Below are 20,569 nucleotides of genomic sequence, written 5' to 3' on the forward strand. Positions count from 1 at the left end.
TTCTTGTTCATGATGCACATCTTTTATTTGCATAATGATTTGTGGAATAAAGAGCGAGCAGCAAAGTTTATGCAATAATTCAGTTAATATTGTGACAACTAAAAGTTCAGCTGTGTTGTTGCAGGTCAGGTGTTGTTTAACTACACTGTGAAAACTGATATTCATGCATCATGTGTGTTGCAACGGTGCACTGCATCTAAAAAGAAAAACTTGCATTAGTTCACAAAATAGTCAACTTTTAACCCAATTTATTTAACTACTAGGCAAGCCAAATCCTAGATCAAATAAAAACTGAAGCTTTTCTTAAAAGAATGCTAATTCTAAGACTGAATTACTTGAATCTAGAAGAATGTTCAGAGATAATGTAATAGAATTCTTCAAATTAGGATTTACAGTCCAAAGACATCGTTTTGAGAATTAGGCCCTCTCCCCTCATTTCAATAATCTTGAGGTCTGCAAAAGAGTAAAGTTCTGGACAACTATACTGTTGATTGTAAAACTTTACAATCATCAAAAGGCACAAGGCCATATGTAAATAAAATTTATTGGATAGCGGCCACTATGTTTACTGCTACAATACAGTAGCATCCATCCTATTAAATTGTTTAAAGTTTGGTTTTGAATGTACTTATTTTGTACATTTTTTCATTAAGGATCACAAAGTTTACATCAACTTATATGTCTGTAGGAGTTTAAGAAATAGAAAATTAAATCAATATTGGGTATTCACAAGAATTTTCCCCTTTATAGTCCTTAAATTTGAGAAACACTGCAAGATAACACATCTATTAATCACAGATTAATCTGGTATTAGAAATTCTCAGCTGACCACCTGCCTATCTACTGTTCTTGAACAAAGCTAAAGTTATAGGACTGTCATATCAAAGAGTTCTTTACAGAATATCCAATAACTCAGCAAATTTAAACCCCAGAACATATGATCTCTAAAAATTTTAGGACCTGAAAGGATTATGTCATTAGTTTGAAGAAAAGATGACTATCAAGGTTAAAAGTCCTGCCCCCCGACCCACTCAACTGCCTATCCTGAATCAAGTCTATTGATTTGAAAAATTATATTATCTTTGAAGTCATATTTATGTTACCTTTGAAAGCTGAAAAAAATAAGGAAAAAATCTTAATTGAATATGATACCCACATTATGCTCAAATGTCATGTCAATCTTTTTGCTCAGATGTCATTTTGTCTTTTGTCAAAACTAAAAAATATATAAACTTCTTACCTTATTACAAATCTCTAAATTCTTGATGAATCTGACAAATGATGTTCTCTAAGAAAAACACCCTTCAATTCTATTCCTAAAAGAGAAAACATTTAAAGGCAAGTCAGTGTACAGAAACTACATATCTATATGCCTCATGATTTTCTTTTTTCCATTATGTCCTCATCCACATACATTAATCACAACAAATCATGATGTGAACAGCAGTGGAAAAAGTTTAATCATTGGACATTTATACTTTTTTCTCATTTTCAACTTAAGTTCTAGTCAAGGTTTTTATTGCTTAGCCCCCTTTAAAATATAGATAAATGCACATTTCTATAGATTTCAATTTTCTCATGTAGAACAGATAAGACCTCCAATTTTACTATCATTGGAAAAAACTCGTAAGATAATTTCAAGCATATCATTTATCTACTTTGCACAGATTACCTTATGCTAACTTGGAGGTATTGTCTTCTTAACATCAAACCTGATATGGAAATGATAACCATACATTTGAAAACTGGTTATGCCTTGCTTCATATGTAATGTTTCTGTTATTTGACATTTCCAGTGATCAGAAGCACTAAAACTTTCAAGGAAAAGAGGGAGAGTCATCTCTACTAAGAACTTATAAGCAGTGATAATGTGAAAAGACTCAAAAGATTACAAATTTCAGGCATTAAACAGAATGCTGACAATTAGGAACATCCTGACTGCTTGACAATGTTTTTATTTCACTCATTAAGAGGGAAAGAAGAGCTCCTGGCAAGGCCCAGCACCCCTTGCAGGCCTTCCCCAGCTGGTTGGGGTGGCCTTAGGCTTGGCTGGCTGCCCCCAATGCCTGAAAATAAAATTAAAATACAATAAAATAAGGAACAGAAGCCCAGAGCAGGGGAAAGCAGCAGGAAGGAAAGCAAGCATACTTGCCACACTGGATAAAAATCAAGCTTTTGGCAAAAAGGGCAACTGCTTGAATTTTGCTGCTGCATATTTGCACCTTTACTCTATCCTATGTCAAATACTCGTATAACTGCCTGTAAGTAATTGGACTACATTCCTTCAAAAACAGAAATTTCAACTTTTCCAAGTCAATCTGCACCTCAGGTAAAGTAATAGGGGAAGGGATACAAAATTTCTAGTCTAGTTCCAACCAGCTTCTCTTAACCCCCTCCACCTAGGGGGAATTGGGAAAGGGGAAATGAGTCCAATAAAAATATATTTCATTAAGGTAGAGTATTCTGACTATAAAGTGAACTTTCTTAAAACTCTCAAAAGGAATGTAGCACCACTTGTAGTTTATATATACACAGGCAAGAAAGAAACCACATGTACCTTAGAAAACAGAGCACTTGTTTGGATACAATGCTCTCATACTTCTAATTATCTGACTTAAGGATCAAATATCAACTCTCTTGACTTAATACATTGAAACATTTTTTTAAAAGTTTTTAATTAAAGTGTGGTTGTCAACCTCCAGGATGGTCCCCAATGATCCTCCACCTCCTGGTATTCATACCTTTGTATAGTGTCCACCTATACTGCACCAGGATTAGTCTCTGTGACCAGTAAAGCAAGGCAGAAGTGATGTTTTGTCACTTTCTAGAGTAACTTTTAAAAGACAAGCTTCCATCTTGGCCTTTCTCTCTGTGATCATTCCCTCCGGGAAAGCCAACTGTCATATTATAAGGATACTCAGGCAGCCCATGGGGAGGTTCACATGGTGAGGAAGAACTGACGTCTTCAGCCAACAGCCATCAAAGAACTGAGGCTTGCCAAGTGAGACAGTTTGGAAGCTGATGTCTCTCCTCTACCTCCTCTGCCCACTGTAAGATAAAGGTTTTTTGTTCTAAACTGTCAAATTTTTGTTACATTGCAATAAATAACCCAGGTCACAAACCATATCCCAGAAGTAAAATGTACAACTTATGAATCAGTTGAAAAGTTGTGAAATCTTGGGAAAGGATCAGATTCAGAACTGTCTTCACATTTATTCACCAATAATTTCAAAACCTCAAGGCTTTCTGAAGCAAAAACAACAACAAAACAAAACAAACAAACAAAAAACCCCAGAGAACTAATAGGATGAAAAATTTAGCAAGAATGTAAGTCAGTTACTAGAAACACATTTTACTTATCAAGAAGACAAATAAATGCCCTAGTATAACTGACTAAAAAATCTGTCAAAAGGATAGGTGTTCAATAAGGACAATACCAGTCCTAGAAAGCAAAAGTCTATTTACTTTCATAGGGATGTTGAGAGAAATAGAAAGTGTTTAAAACAAAAACAAAAAAACTGTGTATGTGTATAAAACACTTAGTACAAAGCCTGACATATAACCACTTAATAAGTTTTAGCTGTTACTATTTTTTTTTTTCAGGTGACCAATGAATGAGATTCTATACCACCAAACAGGAGAGTAGATTTCACCCAAGCCTTTATAAAATCCATTTTTACTCGACAATCCTCCACTTTCAACTCGGTACTTTTGTTCCAGGAATACTTAATACATTTAAAACAAAAGAATATACTACCTCCTCTGCATACTTTGAGTAAGTGACTTCCAAGACCCAGGAATCTTCTTCTGACATTTCCAAGAATATAATCCCTGAAAAGAGATATTTTATTTTAAATTATTTTGTCTAATGGTCAATGCCTTTTACAAACAACATCTTTAATGTAGCTTACATATCCTCATTTACATATTCAATAATCACAACGGTTCATTATGTGAACAGCAGTCAAAAAGTTTAATCACTGGATATGAAGTTATTGGAGGAAACAGATACAATCAAATGATTAAATTGGGAACTTCAACGTCACCCGTAAAATGATACAAAATACAACAAAAAAGCATGTAAAACTTACAGGCAAATGTAAAAACACATAAATACAACTCAAAATCAATGATTCCATTTATAAATGGTTGCATAATTCCCTATCCAGAAGCATACTAAAGAGTACCCAGAGCAGCGACCCACTGTGGCTTCTGTAAACTGAGTTGGTTATTTTCGTTTAGCAGGTCTACAATATTTAAGCAAATCTGTTCTGCAGCATAGCAGTTTTCTGTAACTTATCTGTAATTAGAAGAATGCTGTCAAAATAATGTGAGAGCCACATTATCTGGAAATCAATTCAGCATAAAGGAAAAAAGCCCTCTTTGGACTCTGATGCTGAACTGGCAGCAGTAAGAGTACTTTGAGCTCTATCTTAAGAAAATGAAAAATGAGTGCCTGCACAGGGGGCTCCCTGCCCAGCAGCACCCACCTCCCTCTCCAGGCTTTCAGCAGGTTACACTACCTGTGAACAACTATCTTAACAGCAGTCCATTTGCCTAGGGCTCCACTTCCATCAGTAATACCTAGCACCCACCAAACTTGCTCTTTTAATACACCTTAACGGTAACTTTAAGTCTCCATTTAAAGTTACCTTTAATGTGGTAGGAGGGCATAAGAATACCTCCCAGCTACCAATCACTGTTTATTTTAGAGATTATAAAATTGCATAAGTTTTGAGTAGTCAGCCCTAACCCTATTTTCTGTATAAGTCCTGCTTCTTTCAAATGCACAATTTTGCTGAACAGGAGGTTTTTTCAGGAATTCATATAACATTATAGCAGAAACATGTGTCTATTTGTTCATAAGGGGCTGAAAGACAAATTCATCTTAGACATTGTCTCTGCACTCAAGGAGCATCTTCTAGCAAACTGAGTCCTTAAAAAAAGGCCACTGTCACAATGATATTACTTTCACATCTACAAGAATGTGGAGAAATTGGAACCCTCATCCATCGCTAGTGGGAATGTAAAATGGTACAGCTACTTTGGAAAAAGTCTGGCATTTCCTTAAGAGGTTAAACATAAGAGTTAGCATATGACCCAACAATTCCATCCTTAGGTGTATACTCAAGAGGAATGAAAACATATGTCTACACACAAACTTGTACACTAATGTTCACAGCAGCATTATTCCTAACAGCCACTCAAAATGGAAGCAACTCAGATGTCCACCAACTGATGAATTGATAAAATAAAATGTGGTATACCCATACAATGGAATATTTTTTGGCAATAAAAAAAATGAAGTACTGATACTACGACATGAATGAACCTTAAAAATATTCCAAGTGCAAGAAGCCAGTCACAAAAGATGATACATTAGTTTCTGATTCCATTTATATGAAGTATCCAGAATAGGCAAATCTAAACAAAGATCAGTGGTTTCCAGAGGCTGGAGGAGGGAAAATATAAGTGACTACTAATGAAAATGGGACTTCTTTCTGGGGTCATGAAAATGTTCAAAAATTGATTGTGGTGATGGTTGCACAACTCATGAATATACTAAAAACCATCGAATTGTGCACTTTAAACGTATTAACTGTATGGTATTTATTTGAGTTATAGCTCAATAAAACTGTTACCAAAAAAGTAAAGCAACCAATTTTTAATTAAAAACGTATTTATTTCTATTTAGCCTCACTCAGGTCTTAATTGGTTGAGTGCTGGAACTTTCTAACAGTGTAATCAACTGATAGTGACTTAAATCCAGGTCCTACGTCTTGCACATCTTACAGCCAAGTAAGCACATCCCCCATGGACCAATCTTCACCAAATTCATGAACTATCTTTAGGCCATGTAACTGTTAACAAAGCTACATAAGCAAAAGCTATGTTAATTTCATTCACATAGGACACAAGCATATTATAATGGAAAGCAACTGTAAATAAATAATACCTTGAGATGAATCTTTGCGGCTGGAATCTGGATAAACTAAACAAAAAGGGGGGAAAGAACGATCTTGTTTGGAAATATTGGAATCATTCTTGCCAACTAGAGAAAAATTAATGTTACAAACATTTGTTTTCTATAACGGGCCTCTAACGTCAACCAGGAAAGATGCCACTTCATATGCTATAGATCTCTACAAAGATACAAAACAGAAACTATGATCTACTTTGGCCCCATTTTGTTTCTTCTATGAAAACTGAAATCGCATACTGTAAAAATAAAGATTAACAAAGACATCGTTCTAAGATCTTCTCACTCCTGAAAGCTAACCACCATGCCCTACATCCCAACCAAACCCGTTTAGTTGCCCCTCTCTCCCGCACCTCCTAGTACTGCTGTTGACAGTCCCCACGAGATCGTTCGCTTCCCCAGAGCCCCGAGGACCTTCTTACCTTATTTCCTTAATTCCTCCACTGCAGCAAATGATCCTGCAGAAAAGCGTTCGTTCAACTAAAAGTCGACGTATCTTCACATCAGATTCTTATTCAAGCTCCTATGAGGTCACATACCTATGGTCAACCATTCCACTAGCTTCTACATTCATTATCTCTGCATCAGGGAACTACAAAATAAAATGCAAAGAAATGACATGCCCCTCAGTAAACCATTTATTTTAGATCCAACTTAGCCCTCCATATTTCTAGGGAGCCTCATTGATCCTTCTCCCTCCTACACCTCCCATTACATCCTCCAGTCACTTTCTGAGCTCGCACCCGGAGACCCACCGGCATGCCTCTGGATTCGCCTCAACTTTGGTCCGGCCTCTCCCTTCGCATTCTCTGGCTGGGCCTCACAAGAAGCGCGATGGCACTGGATTTAACCACAGCGGAAAAAAACAAGTCTTTGACAGCTAAATCCACTAACCACCCTCGAACAGAGACGAACGAGCGGCCAAGTGCTCGTCTTTATGCCCCTGGCCTTTCAGATTGGCTGCTGTGACACGACGCGGCCTGTGATTGGCCACGGCGTCAAGCGCAGAGCCCATGGAGAGGAAGGGTGGGAGCCGAGCGCTTTAAGAGCCCGCCTTTCCCAACAAGTAAAGGTTGCAGCCGCCGAGTCATCGGGCGGAGCTAACTTTATCGTGATTCATGCTGTCGCGGGAATACCGACGGTGGAGCTCCACGTAGCAAGAAGATGACCCGAAGTTGCTCGGCTGTGGGCTGCAGCACCCGGGACACCGTGCTGAGCCGGGAGCGAGGCCTCTCCTTCCACCAGTGCGTGAGAGCAGCCTCCGCGATAACTCCCAGCACGGCCAGGAAGGCTGTAGGCCAGGGTGGGGCGGGGCCGGGCCGTGCGTCTCCCAGACGTGACGTGACGTGACGTGGCGTGGCGTGCGTAGCGCGGGGGTAGGGAGGGGAACCGGGTCACTTGGAGAGTGGGGTTCTTGCTTCAGGTCTTGCTCTTTTTACCTCCGCGTGTCTGTCTTTTTGTCATTGCCTACCGGTGCTCGGTAGCTTTTAGCGTTACTTAACGCGGTAGGCGTCGGTCGTCTTAGGAGAAGGAAAGGCAGTTTAGAATACCTGTTGAAGGCGTGAGCTTTTATTGGAGTGCGTGGCTTGCTCCAGAACATGAGTACAGATGAATTTGATACGGAACTGAACTCTGCTCTCCATCCCGGCAAAGCTAGTTTACTCCAAATTGTGGTGAAGGAAACTCTAACGTTGACTGCAAGGCGCGAAGCGAGGGGAAGGGCGGGGGCGGCTGTGTTCAAAAGGCCTTAACTCTTTGATGGCTTTTAGGGTTTTTTAAAAAGCAGTATTTGGGGTGAGGGCTGTAGGGTGCAGACTATTCTGGTGGGTTGAGGGTGAGGTAACAGGTTGGTATTTTGAGACTCTCAGTCATCAGCCTTCTGGTTCCAACCGGTGGAGTCTAGGTGCTTCTGGTCAGCAGGTAGTCACCACCCTCCACCTTGGTGGGGCAGGGGATGGATGGTGTCTTAGTTTTTGCAGAACTACTCAAAGATATCCATCGGATTGTTATGTATATCTCGTGAGGAACTGGGACTGTTTTTATCACTGAACTGTTGTTCAGGCTATCTTGCTTAACTGCTTTTCCTTTTTTTTTTTTTTTTTTTTCCTGCATTCCTTCACGACCCTAATTAGTAATTGCTTGAGTCTGCTCTTTGGAACTCAAGGAAGACCAAGGAGACTAAAGGCTTTTTTTTTGGCTAGAACCAGGAGGCACAGAGGGGTTTTACCCGGGAGGGCCGCCCAGGGACCTGCTCGGTTTCAGATTTTCATCTGTAGTGCCTGTAATGACAGTTGTCCAGTATTCTTAGCAGAGCTCTGCAAGCTTGGTCCAATTCTGGCTGTGTCTAGTCATGGCAAGAAAATTTCATTTGGCCCAAGAGTGGGGCATGTTTTCAGACCTATCTAATTTGAACCCACATCTGTGGTTCAGTCTGGTATAGGTCATTGGAATCAGTGAGAACTAGAAAAGTGGGTAGAACAGATCCTCACAGACAAAGAGAAATGTACAGTACTTTAAAAAGTGGTAGCCTAGTAAGGCAATATGAGATGTAGGGAGTTAAACCACTGACAAGGGACTTTTATGAAAAGATCAGAAAGAGCTGTAGGAGACAAGTGGTATTTGAGTTGGACCTTGAACTTTACCTAAGTGGGGGAGTGGGGTGGAGGAAGATAGCATTTAAATAGAAATAGCATGGAAAAATGTAAAGGGATGAAAAGTGAAGCTATAATGTAGAAGAGTGGAATAAGTAGCTTGAAGGCAAATTATCTAAAAAAAAATGTAACATGTGAGGTTCAGTAGTTTCAGCTATGAATGGTAGGCCTTTTGTGGTATTGCTTGTTTTAAATAGGGCTGATTCCTCCACCTAAGCTGTTTCCTAAATTGTATGCTTTCTTCTCTGGGATTTGTTTCCATCAGTTAACTCCTGTTCTTTCTTTTCTTTTTTTTTTTTTTTTTTTTTTTGGAAAAGCTTATTTATTTATTTAAATTGATTTATTATACCATTTTAAAGATTATTCCCTATTAAATTTATTACAAAATATTGGCTACATTCCCTGCGTTGTACAGTACATCCTTGAGCCTATCTTACACCCTGTAGTTTGTACCTCCACTCCCCTACACGTAAATTGTCCCCCTGCCTTCCTACTGGTAACCACTAGTTTTTCTCTATATCTGTAAGTCTGCTTCTTTTTTGTTATATTCACTAGTTTGTTATATTTTTTAGATTCAACATGTAAGTGATACCATGCAATATTTGTCTTTTTCTGATTTATTTCACTTAGCATAATGCTCTCCAAGTTCCATCCATGTTGATGCAAATGACAAAATTTTGTTCTTTTTATGGTTGAGTACTATTCCACTGTGTATATATGTGTATGTGTGTGTGTGTGTGTATATATATATATATATATATATATATATATGTATGTATGTATATATATGCCTTATCTTTATCCATTCATCTGTTCATTGGCACTTAGGTTGCTTCCATATCTTGACTATTGTAAATAATGCTGCTCTGAACCTTGGGGTGCATTTATCTTTTTGAATTAGTTTTTGTTTTTTCAGATACATACCCAGGAGTGGAATTGCTGGGTCATATGGTAGTTCTATTTTTAGTTTTCTTGAGAACTGTTCTTTTATTTTAAACTGCTCCCTCTACTGCTTCCTTAACTAAAGACACTGAGCATGCTCACAAATTCTTGAGCCTAGGTGCACCTCTACACTACCCTACCACTCTCCTTTCCTTTGTAACCAGGTTCCTTAAAACAGAAGCGTACACCTACTTCCTTAAGTCCTGTTGATTTTTCAACCTACTGTAGCCAGATATCTGTCACCACTGTAATGAAATAGCACTGACTGAGGGTCACTGGTAATCTTGCCAAATCTAAATGAGCACTTCTAAATCCTTCTCTTGACCTCTTTTACCTTGTATGTTAATTTTTAACGTATTGACCACTTCTTGAAACTCTCACCTCCCTTGACTTTATTGACACTCTTTCCCTAGTTCTCTCCCTTTTCATTAATTTTTTCCTCAACTTTTTGCTGCCCTGTTTTTCCTGTGCCTTCTTCCTAGTTTCCTTAAATAGGTAATAACTCATTTATTGCTTTTATTTGTTTTATTTATGAAGGACCAAAGTAAGACCTGCTTAATTAAAAAAAAAGGAATGCAATAATTACAATAGCCTGCTCTGATTCCGCCAGTCTGATTTCTTCCCCATTCATTCCATTTTCTAGATTCCTGGAAATGATTTTTCTAAAAATGCACATGTTATCAGGGGCATTCCCTGAAGGAAGGATTTTAATCCCTTGAGCTCTTCAGTGCCTAAAAGACATAGGCCAAGCTCCTCTGTGAAGCCTTTCCTCATACACCTCTCTTCCAACCTGAATTACATCCACTCCATACTTCTGTTATTGTACATGTTGGCAGAATTAAACACAAGTCTGTGTGTGAATGGGAAGGAATCGTTTGTCTTCTGAGATCTGGGAAGTTGTGAGGAAGGCAGGAAAGAATAGACAGAAAAAAGAGAATACCATGGTGTTAGTGCTGGCGACAAGGTAGTATTTTTGAAGTAAAGGCTCAGCAAAAAGGTAGTATGAGAAGGAGAGAATTAGTCAACTTGTCATTGTCTGAAGCCACCATCTTCAAACTATTTGATTGTGGAGCTCTTTCCATAAAAAATTTTGAGTACATTCCTTTGATATAAGCATAATGATTTATAATAATTTATAAATTCATATATGATGTGATGTACTGATCAATATTATGAAACACAAAAAATAGAAGATGGGGCAAAAATTACAAAAATAAATTCTAATAATTTCTTCTACTGTCAGTAGATGGGTGTAGATTACTGTGGTGGCCATTGACCCGAAGGCTGGACCCAAAGCTTATCCAAATGCGTGCAAGACCCTTTGTGATCTGACCTCTAGTTACTTTCCCAGGCCATCTGTAACCACTCCCAGCTACCTCTGTATTCTCCTTTCAACCCTCTCAAGCCTCCAAATTAACCTATTTTTCAATGCTTTATCAGCCAAGAAGATCCAAGTAGTTGTTTTTTATCTCTGTTTCTGCATCTGCTTGAAGTGGCCCCTCTCTGCATGGCAAACTCTATTGACACTTCAGCTCTGGCTCAGATTATTATGTCCTCTGAAACCTTCCCCAGCGCCATCACCAGAGCTGTGAAAGAAGCAGCAAGGACATAAGCAAGAGGCTCTGGTTGAAAAGCCTGAATCAAAATGACTCAGAGGTGTGGAAACTGTTATTATGAGAATATTGGTGCTCTCTCAAATGCATAAATGGCAAAATGCAAAGTGAGACTGGCAAGATAGATGTTAAAGTGACCCTTTTGTTCATTTCTCTTTTTGTTGATGTAGAGATTAAGAAACTTACTTCATAACCAAAGAAATATACATATGATCATTTGGAAGCATTTTTGCCTGAATTGTAATGAATTCTATTTTTAAAACTTTTATTTATGAATCATTTTAAACACAGTAGCAGCCAGAAGAGACTTAAGTTATGGATATAGTTAAAGCCTTGACCCTCAATCCTTGCTCTCTCTCCCCAGAGGTACCTACCATAGAAGAGGTTTTGTTAGCTGCTTTTCTGGAAAATATTTGATGTGTAGGGAGACAAAGGGAAATTCCTGCCAGTAGTGTAAAAAAGGCGTGGTCAACAGAAGGAAGAAAATGAATTCTGTTCTACAGTGTAAACCAATTCATTATTGTGTATATGAGATGATGTTTCGGTTATTTCTTCTACCAGAGGTGGCTTGAGACTAGAGAAACATGAATTCCAATTTCATTTGATTATTTCCTGGTGGCTATACTTGGCTCTGATTTTGCTTTCATCTTTTGTAAAAGTTGAAGACCTGTCTTGCAGAGTATTTTAAGACTAAAACTAAGCCTTTGAAACATATATATAGCGCAAGGTAAATGCTTGAAAAGTAGTATCAATTGTTACTACCAATTTAATGTTGTACAGAACTCAAACTAGTTAGTCACACTGGTTAGACTACAGTATTTACCAATCCTTTCTGCATCATTTTACAATTGGAAATATTTGTTTAATACGTGGGGGCAAACCTACAAAGCTGTATGGGATGGCTTGATGTGACTACCTCAAGGGCTCTAGGCAGCCCAGGCCACCCTGTGGGCTTAAGGGGGTTGATAGTAGTACCCTGCTGGCATTGCTGCTGGGAAGCTTTGCATCAGAGAATCAGGCTAGTAATGTAATTTGGTGGACTAGCCAACTTTTGCTGGCTCCTTGAATGGTTAGAGACCACACCCAATCTGGAAACATGGTCTCACAAACACGTGCCATCAGTTATGAAAAGAAGCCAGTGAAAAGAAAGAGATGTGTCTCATCTTTGTTGGAAAAATAATTCCCTGTACATCCTCTCTTGGTCAATTAGCATCATCCTCCTGGAACAATTAAAGTCCCCAAAGTGGAATTAGTTGTTCCTAAGAAAGAACAAACTTTGGATACTACTTTACCATTTACGAAGTGCATTTGAATACATATATATCCTCATGTACTCTTACTACAGCCCTGGAGGAGGCTTCAGATTGAGAGATGTGTCTAATACCACGTGGCTGATAAAAAGAAAATGAAGCCTAAATACAGGTTTTCCAATTCAGTGTTCCTTCTCGCAGTGGTTGAGAGAGTATCTCAGAATTATGTTTTATTATATGGCGTATTATTTATTTCCTTAACAATTAGCTGAGAAAATTAAAATTTCCACCAGTTTCAGTTCCTAAGAACTATGTGCTTTAAAGCTTAACCTAAAATATATAAAAGTCATATAGCTTCCTATAGATCTGTCTTCAAGATAAAGAAGAGTGCAGAAAGAATAGTTCTGTGATTTTCATTATATTAGTTTCACGAGTTATTTTCCTCACCCATTTCTAAATATAATAGTTTGGCTGAGATTGGCATAGAGAAATGCAGAGTAATTTTTATATTCCAGGCTAGCGAAAAGTGGTGCCTTTCAGAAGAAAGTAGGAAAATTGAGTATAGACAATGTACTTGTTTTTTACTGCAAAGTAACACATTTTCTTAAAATTTAGTGGAAACATCTATTTTCTCACAGAATTTCTGAGGGTCAGGAATTCAGAGGGTAAGGAATTTGGGAGTAGGTTAGCTGGGTGTTATGGGGTGTCTCATAAGATTGCAGTCAAAATGTCAGCCGAGACTGCAGTCATCTGAAGGCTTGACTGACACTGAAGGATCTACTTTGAGAAAGGCTCTCTCACATGGCCTTTGGCTGGAGGCCTCACTTTCTTGCCCAGTGGACTCCCCATAGGGCTGCTGATAGCATGGCAGGTACTTCCCCCATTCAACACAGAGAACTAGGACAAAGCCTCAGTGCTCTTTCTGACCTAATTTTATTGCCCTCTGTCACTTCTGCTTTTTTAATATTCCTTAGAAGCAAATCACTAACTCCAGCCCACACTTGAGGGGAAGGAAATTGGGCTTCACCCCTTGAAAGGAGGTGTAATAAAGAATTTGTGGACATAGTTAAAATTGCCACAGGAAAGGAAGGACACACAAATTTAAGCAGATTCTGTTAAGGCTGTGAGGGCAGAATGTGGTAGGGTATTTCATGTGAGAATTGTCCACATACAAATGGACGAGGTAACTTAGATATTGAACTCTTGGATTCCAGAAATCAATGAACTTTGAAAAATGAAATCAGATGAAGTGAATTAAACTTAAACTAACCAGACTTAATGTTTATATAAAGAAGCTAAATAATAAATGGGTTTATGTAATAAATACTGTAGTATTACTATAATATCTTCATGTTAATGGAACTTTAATATGATTGCTATAGATTTCCAACTGATACCATACAGCGCTCAAAATGGATCAGGGCTGTTAATCGTATGGACCCCAGAAGCAAAAAGATTTGGATCCCAGGACCAGGTGCTATGCTATGTTCCAAACATTTTCAAGAAAGTGACTTTGAGTCATATGGCATAAGAAGAAAGCTGAAAAAAGGAACTGTGCCTTCTGTTTCTCTATACAAGGTACTTAAATCCAGGTGTAAACAAAACTAAATTTTGTAGAGCCTTTAAAAATCAAGACAGTTCACATTATAGCTAGAATTTGCAGAAATAAAAACTTAGATCGTAAAATAAATTTAATAGTAAACTTTAAATGCTTAGAAAATTAGTTTAAAAATAACATATGTAATATTAGTAATTGTGCTTTGGAGCTTTTTAAAAAATAAGATGTATGAATGCAAATCGTATGTCTAGATACACATAAAGGTTACTAAGCTGATCACACACTCAAGTAGTGAGTATCAGCAGCCTTAGAATTCAAGCTTTTGTTTAAGTATGAGGTAGTTTTCATAATACTTTGAAGTTATCTACCCTTTTTTTTTGAGTCTCCCTCCAAAATGTTAATTGGTCTTGACCAAAAACATAACCTAATTATTAGCACTGATACAGAAAGAGGTATAGGAAAATAGAAGTCTTTCTATGAGTCAGTCACCGGTATTGGTGTTACAGTCTTATGTTTCTTTTGATTGTTTTTATTTTGTCCTTTTACCCCTTAGCCACACGCTTGTAGGTGACTCAGTCACTGTCTGCGGTCTGCAAATAGTCATCCACCTGTTCTATCTTGACACTACCCAAACCTTCCTCTTATTCACTGGAGTCTCCTTATTTCGGTATTGTTTTATCGCATTCCTGCTTTCCTAAGAATATAGTTAGTGTCAAATCCAAACTCATAGGTTCAAAGAGCTTTCTATTAATTGATTTGTGCATCTCTAAGTAATCTGAATTCCCTTTTCCAACCACATATACTTACCCACTGTATATATGGAAAATCAACTTGCTTTCATGCTTTTGTGTAAAATCAATGTTACTGTTTATTGAGAGACCTACAGTGATCTAGGTGTTGCAGTAGGTGATTTACATAAATTATCTTACTGTATTCTCAGATCTGTATTATCCTTCACGTTTTGTAAATGAGATGGGGGATTGTAGAGGTTAAATAATAACTAACAAGTAAGGGAGCTGGGAGTCTTAATTCCAAAGCTCATGCTCTGTCCTATGCCTTCCTTTCTGCACAAATAACTTCCCTTCCCCTCCATTAACTACTTAAAACTCCCATGAAACCTTCTCAAATTATCACCACCTTTCCCTAGTTACTTTAATCATTTCAGAAACTTTCAGCATTGCATTACTCTTTCAGTATAGAAGCAAAACAAAATACCCTGTTTACACTGTCCTAGAAACCATACATTAAAGTCCGAGAATATAACCTCTTCTTTCATAACTAACTCTTCACGGCAACCAGGTGAGTGGTTTGTATTCAGTGGTATTTTTATAGATAATCATTGTGTGATAATTTCTAAAGTAACCTTCATTTTCTATTTGTCATAGGTTCTCCAAGGTGTACACCTTAAAGGTAAAGCAAGACAGAAAATCCTAAAACAGCCACTTCCTGATGATTCTCAAGAAGGTGCTACTGAGGACCATAACTACAGTTTAAAGAGACCTTTGACTATAGGAGCAGAAAAGCTGGCCGAGGTGCAACAGATGCTACAAGTGTCCAAAAAAAGACTCGCTTCTGCAAAAAACTACAGGATGATCAAGAAGAGAAAGGGTTTACGATTAATTGATGCACTTGTAGAAGAGAAACTGCTTTCAGAAGAAACGGAGTATCTGCTACGAGCACAATTTTCAGGTATGTTCCCCAATGACCTGTAATATTTACAACAAAGCTCTTAATTTTTCTGAAATGTCATTAAGTATTTATTTTGCTGTTGCCTATGAAAATATGCTATTAGCTGAGAAGTGAAAAGTCTCAGTGGCATAAGCAGGAAGAATGAAAAGTCATCACCAAAACCCTTTTATGGCTTTCCATTTTCAAAAGTAAAATATTTATTATAGGAGAAGCAAAGAAGTGTATAAATAATAAAAATAACATATAATTCTGCTGCCCAAAGATGAGATCATATACCATATAGTATACTTTTCACTTTTTATAATCTCACTTACCCATGCTACTGCAAATTCTTTCTAAACAATTTTAACTGCTATGTAATTTATCAGTAAAGTCTTTCTGCAGTGAGTTGAACTAGATAATCTGCAAAATTACTTTGACCTTGAAAATTATATAAGTCTCCAAATTTTCCCACAATACTCTCTGTAGAGTATATGTATGTCCACTGAAAGATTACCTAGTCTTCTTTGTGCACCAGGATATTTGAAGAGGGGGCAGATAAGCATTGCCAACTTACTTTTTGATGATAGCATCAGAGATTTTGTATTTAAAAATTCTGGTAAAAAAAGAAGCATGTCTTGTGTCTGGAAAAGAGTAGGTATCTCCAAAGGAGGGAATATTTTGTGTTTTCCCAAGAGAAGAATACATGTAATAAATAGGAGTCCACTCCAGGAACAAAAGGTTTTTGTTTTCTCTCAATAGTGGAAAAGATTGTTCATTCTGAATAGTACCCTATCCCCAGAAATGTTTCTTGTGTCTTATTTTCACTCTCAGGTAGATGGTAACCAGGGAACAAAATAAAACAGATAAATGTCCTCATAATCCAGAGCCTTAATTTTATGCGGTTATTTCATTTTCTTCTCTGTTCCTCTAAAAATCTCCACTCAGGCTGTCGATGAATAGTAAAACATCGTGATTCAGGTTGAAACATTTTTCTCCTTCTTTCTAGTGAAAAGATCCAAGATGAACAGGATAACTCGATCAACAGGCTCCATGGTTGGATATTATCCTCAGAACAAACTCGGTTAAAATGTGATTGTGTTTGAATTTTGGCGCCTTATGCATTATGTCCAAATGCTATGATCGATACCTGAAAATGTTACTGTACACATTTTTCATCACAAAGAATAAATTTATTTTAACAGATTTTAAGTGGGAGTTGTATAACTGGAGAGAAACAGCCGAGTACTCCACAGAAATGAAGCAGTTTGCATGCACCCTCTACTTGTGCAGTAGCAAAGTCTATGATTATGTAAGAAAGATTCTTAAGCTGCCTCATTCTTCCATCCTCAGAACGTAAGTGAATTACCTTTTAGATGTTAAATAAAACAAATATTTTGCACTTTCATTACATTTTATACATTAATGCTGTTAGTATTCATACTTTCCTTTAGTCCGCTCTCTCTTTTTAAAAACTTCTACATGGTATTTGCACATTATCACAGTCAGTATTTTACCAGCAAAATGAAGATGTGTAGGCTGACAAAATTTTTTGCATCTTTCAGATGTTAGAGACACTCTGAGTGATAAAATCTGAATCTTGAAATACTGGAATTTCTCATACGCTTTAGTAGTTTTAATATGTGGAGAATCTAAAATAGTTTGAGACTGATGCCATAGGTTTGAGGCAAAGATCAAAAATCTGAATTTTTTTGTAAGCGCTTTAGTTGATGCCAGTACGGGTTGTCCAGACACAAGATTATGATAAATAATTTTTTAGGATTTGTGGTCAGAGTACACAGATGTGTGAAGCAAACAACACCGTGACTTTATAGTAGTCTCTTATAAATTTAATACTCAGTTTTTACTGTTTTTTTATCACTGATTTTACAGACTCCATTTCATTTTTATTTATTTGGCTTAAATGGCAGAAATAGATTGTCTAGGGTACTGGAAGCTAGAAGCTGCAAAACAACATGTTGTCAGGGTTAGTTCCTTCTGAGGGCTGTGAGGTAGGGGGGGCTGTTCCATGCCTCTCTTCTCAGCTTGTAGATGGTGGTCTTCTCCTTGTGTTTCTTCACATTGTCTTCCATTATCCATGGGTGTTTTTATGTCCAAATTTTCTTTTTATGAGGACAATAATCATATTGGATTGGGATTCGCCCTTATGACCTCATTTAAACATGATTACCTCTGTAAAAACCCTTTCTCCAAATAAGATCTACTCTGAGGTACTGGTGATTAGGACTACGACATATGTTTTTTTGAGGGGCACGATTCAACCCATAGCAGTCACTTTCTTGTTGCATAAGCCTCCCCTTACCCGTAGTCTAAAGCCTAACCCCTTCCCGTGGTTTACTGAGCCTCTGTGATGTGGTGCCTGCCGGGCTCTGCAGCGCCTCTCTTGCCTCCCTCCCTGCCCTCTGGAGGGCTCGTATTCCATGTTCCAACTGTAAGGCATTTCTTACTTCTTCTCTTAGGAACTTACTATCCCATCTGCCTGAAATGCCCATTCTCCCTTTTAGTCCTGGAGATTGGTCCTCACCCTTGAGGTTCAGATTTGCTATCACGTCCTTTCTTAAGCCTGGCCCGCCATTCTTCCGATCCTGGGTTGCACAAACACAGTACGGAACTGAATCTTAGTACTGACGACACTGTCTTCCCCGCTAGCCTGTGAGCTGCCCAAGTATGAGGACTGCTTCTGGTTCTTTGTTACACCTCCTGCCCTGGCGTGGTGCCTGGAACACAGTGGTCTCTTGATAAATATTTATGGAATGAAAGAATGCCTGGATGGTCATTTAGAATTTTGAACAGATGTCAGGAAGAAGTGCAGTGGACCTCAGGTCGCTGTCTAAAGAGCAGCACGTCATGTAATTCACTGTAGCTGGGGCAGAGACCAGCCAGGAAATGCAGGAGTCTTCTCTCCTGGAAGGTACCTCTTAGTTTCTTATTGCTTCAGCTTTGAAACGGACTCATAGGGGCTCTGAGCTAGAGAAACTCTTAGATATCATGTAGTCCAACCCCCTCATTGTAAAGAAGGGGAAAGTTGAGGCTTGGTGAGAGGAAGGACCTTAATTATCGTGAGGTTTTTCTTTTTTCCATTTTGGGGGAAATGTCTTTTTTTTAATTGAGATGTAATTGACACATAACATGATTATTAGTTTCAGGTGCACAACAATTATGTATTCAATATTTGTATATATTGCAAAATGATCACCAGGGTAATTCTAGTTAACAGCCATCACATACATAGTTATAATTTTTTTCTTGTCATGAGAACTTTTAAGATTGACTCTCTTATAGCAACAAATATATATAACAGTATTATTAACTGTAGTCACCATGCTGTACTACTAAAAAAAAAGAATGAGAATTTCCCTTTACACATACTATTAAAATAATACTACTAATAAAAATTTAGAAATGAGAGAAAAAGAAGGAAAATTAATTAATTGTTCCTCTATATTATATATAAACAGTTATTATTGACACACAAGGAATTTTCTTCCAGTCTTTTTTCTGTGCTTAGATTTACTAGTTTTTTACATAGTTTTGATCTTGAATAGCTGCGTAATGTCAGGCATTCATACCCTGCTTCATTTGGGCATTCTTTAACTAGCAGACATTTACATTGTTCTTATTTTTTTATTCTAAGTGCTATTCCATACACTGAGATGAACATTTGTGTGTAGGCTTATTCACTCTCTTCCATAATGTGATTTTTACCATGTAGGCTAGATATTACACTTATTTATAAATGTCTACTTTCTAGTAAGCAGGAGACATTTTTATAGATACTGTGTTGCCATCTCCTCCTCCTATACCTTTTTTAGTCAGGTCCTCTCCTTTGCACTGATTTTAAAGCATTACTTACTGATTTTACACTATGGTTTACGTGAAACATTCCATATAACTTCCTATCTTTGTTTTCCCCCTATGGTTTTCTTCATTTCCTATAGTTCTGAATCAACTCTGGATTAAATCTTCCCTGGCCATTCCAGCTCACACTGGTGTTTTTTTCTCTCACCTCATTCTGCATTTTGTAACCTTTGCCATGTCATTATTTCGGTTTGCAATTTTAGTACTCAAAGAGTTGCTTATTTCTTTGAGCGCTTTGTCTGAAACTGAAGTACCTTGTTGAATGCGATAGTAATACATGCTTGCTATAAAACATTGAAATAATATGTAGGTATATAAATACCAGACAGTGAAAAATATTTATAATACTTCCATTCCTCTAATCTCACAATGTAACCACTGTTAGTGGTTTGGTGTATATTCTCCCAGACTTCAAAAAAATTGTCTATCAACAAAATTTTGTTTTAATAGTCAGCTATTCCAATTAGTTTTTTACATAGTTATGACATATTATTCCAATATATTAGAAGTACGCAGATTTCATCCTAAAAAATCTGGATGGTCAAATATATTCGTATTTGATTACATTTCCATTCATTTCCCTCATTTAAAAAGTTGTATCTATTTTTAACACATCTCTGCTTAAGTATTAGTTCTCTTTAATCATATTGAATATTCATTTATTCAATAAACATTTATTGATCAGGAGCAGCCTGTGAGGCAGGAGGAAAACCAGGAGATTTCGATGGCCTGAAAGCTAAGTGTAGAAAGCATTTCAAGGAGACAGTGCTCCACTGTGTCAGTGCTGCTGGGATGTGGGGTGGTAAGAAGAGAACTGACCGCTGGATTTTGCAAGATGGAGAGGCCATTGATGACCTTGATCTATAGATATGTCCCTGAAATATTAACAGTGATTTTTACTTTCTTTTTTGCACTTTTCTGTATTGTTTTATTTATTTATTTTTTAAACGAATGTGTCATTTTTTACAATCAGGGAAAAAGTTTTTTCATTTTGAATGGTAGAGGGGAAGGCTGGTTTAAGAGAGAAA

At 37.5% G+C, this 20,569-nt stretch overlaps 1 protein-coding gene and 1 long non-coding RNA gene across 9 annotated transcripts in view; one reads left to right on the forward strand and one right to left on the reverse strand.

The window, feature by feature from the left end:
- LOC105091940 (uncharacterized) lies at positions 1-7,053 on the reverse strand. Of its 3 annotated transcripts, XR_010380927.1 has the most exons (7): positions 6,736-7,053; positions 6,403-6,572; positions 5,957-5,992; positions 3,758-3,831; positions 2,742-3,048; positions 1,241-1,316; positions 1-196 (listed from the first exon to the last, which is right to left on the reverse strand). It is a non-coding gene; the product is annotated as an uncharacterized LOC105091940 (long non-coding RNA). The 3 variants fall into 3 exon arrangements; XR_837412.3 differs by lacking the exon at positions 2,742-3,048; XR_837413.3 differs by lacking the exons at positions 2,742-3,048; positions 5,957-5,992.
- The window catches only part of THAP9 (THAP domain containing 9), a 22,366-nt gene continuing 8,823 nt past the window's right edge, over positions 7,027-20,569 (forward strand). Inside the window, exons 1-5 of one of the 6 annotated variants that reach the window (XM_064485854.1) lie at positions 7,063-7,224; positions 11,067-11,229; positions 13,819-14,014; positions 15,380-15,683; positions 16,868-17,018. In XM_064485854.1, the coding sequence (XP_064341924.1) occupies positions 11,219-11,229; positions 13,819-14,014; positions 15,380-15,683; positions 16,868-17,018 (662 nt within the window). In that variant the 5' untranslated portion in view covers positions 7,063-7,224; positions 11,067-11,218. Of the gene's footprint in view, positions 7,225-7,388; positions 7,404-9,420; positions 11,230-13,818; positions 14,015-14,547; positions 14,662-15,228; positions 15,294-15,379; positions 15,684-16,867; positions 17,019-20,569 lie in introns of those variants that run through there. The other 5 variants (XM_064485850.1, XM_031432974.2, XM_010983843.3 and 2 more) reach the window with 5 other exon arrangements.

This window comes from Camelus dromedarius, chromosome 1, assembly GCF_036321535.1.
Source record: "Camelus dromedarius isolate mCamDro1 chromosome 1, mCamDro1.pat, whole genome shotgun sequence".
Taxonomy (NCBI): Eukaryota; Metazoa; Chordata; class Mammalia; order Artiodactyla; family Camelidae; genus Camelus; species Camelus dromedarius.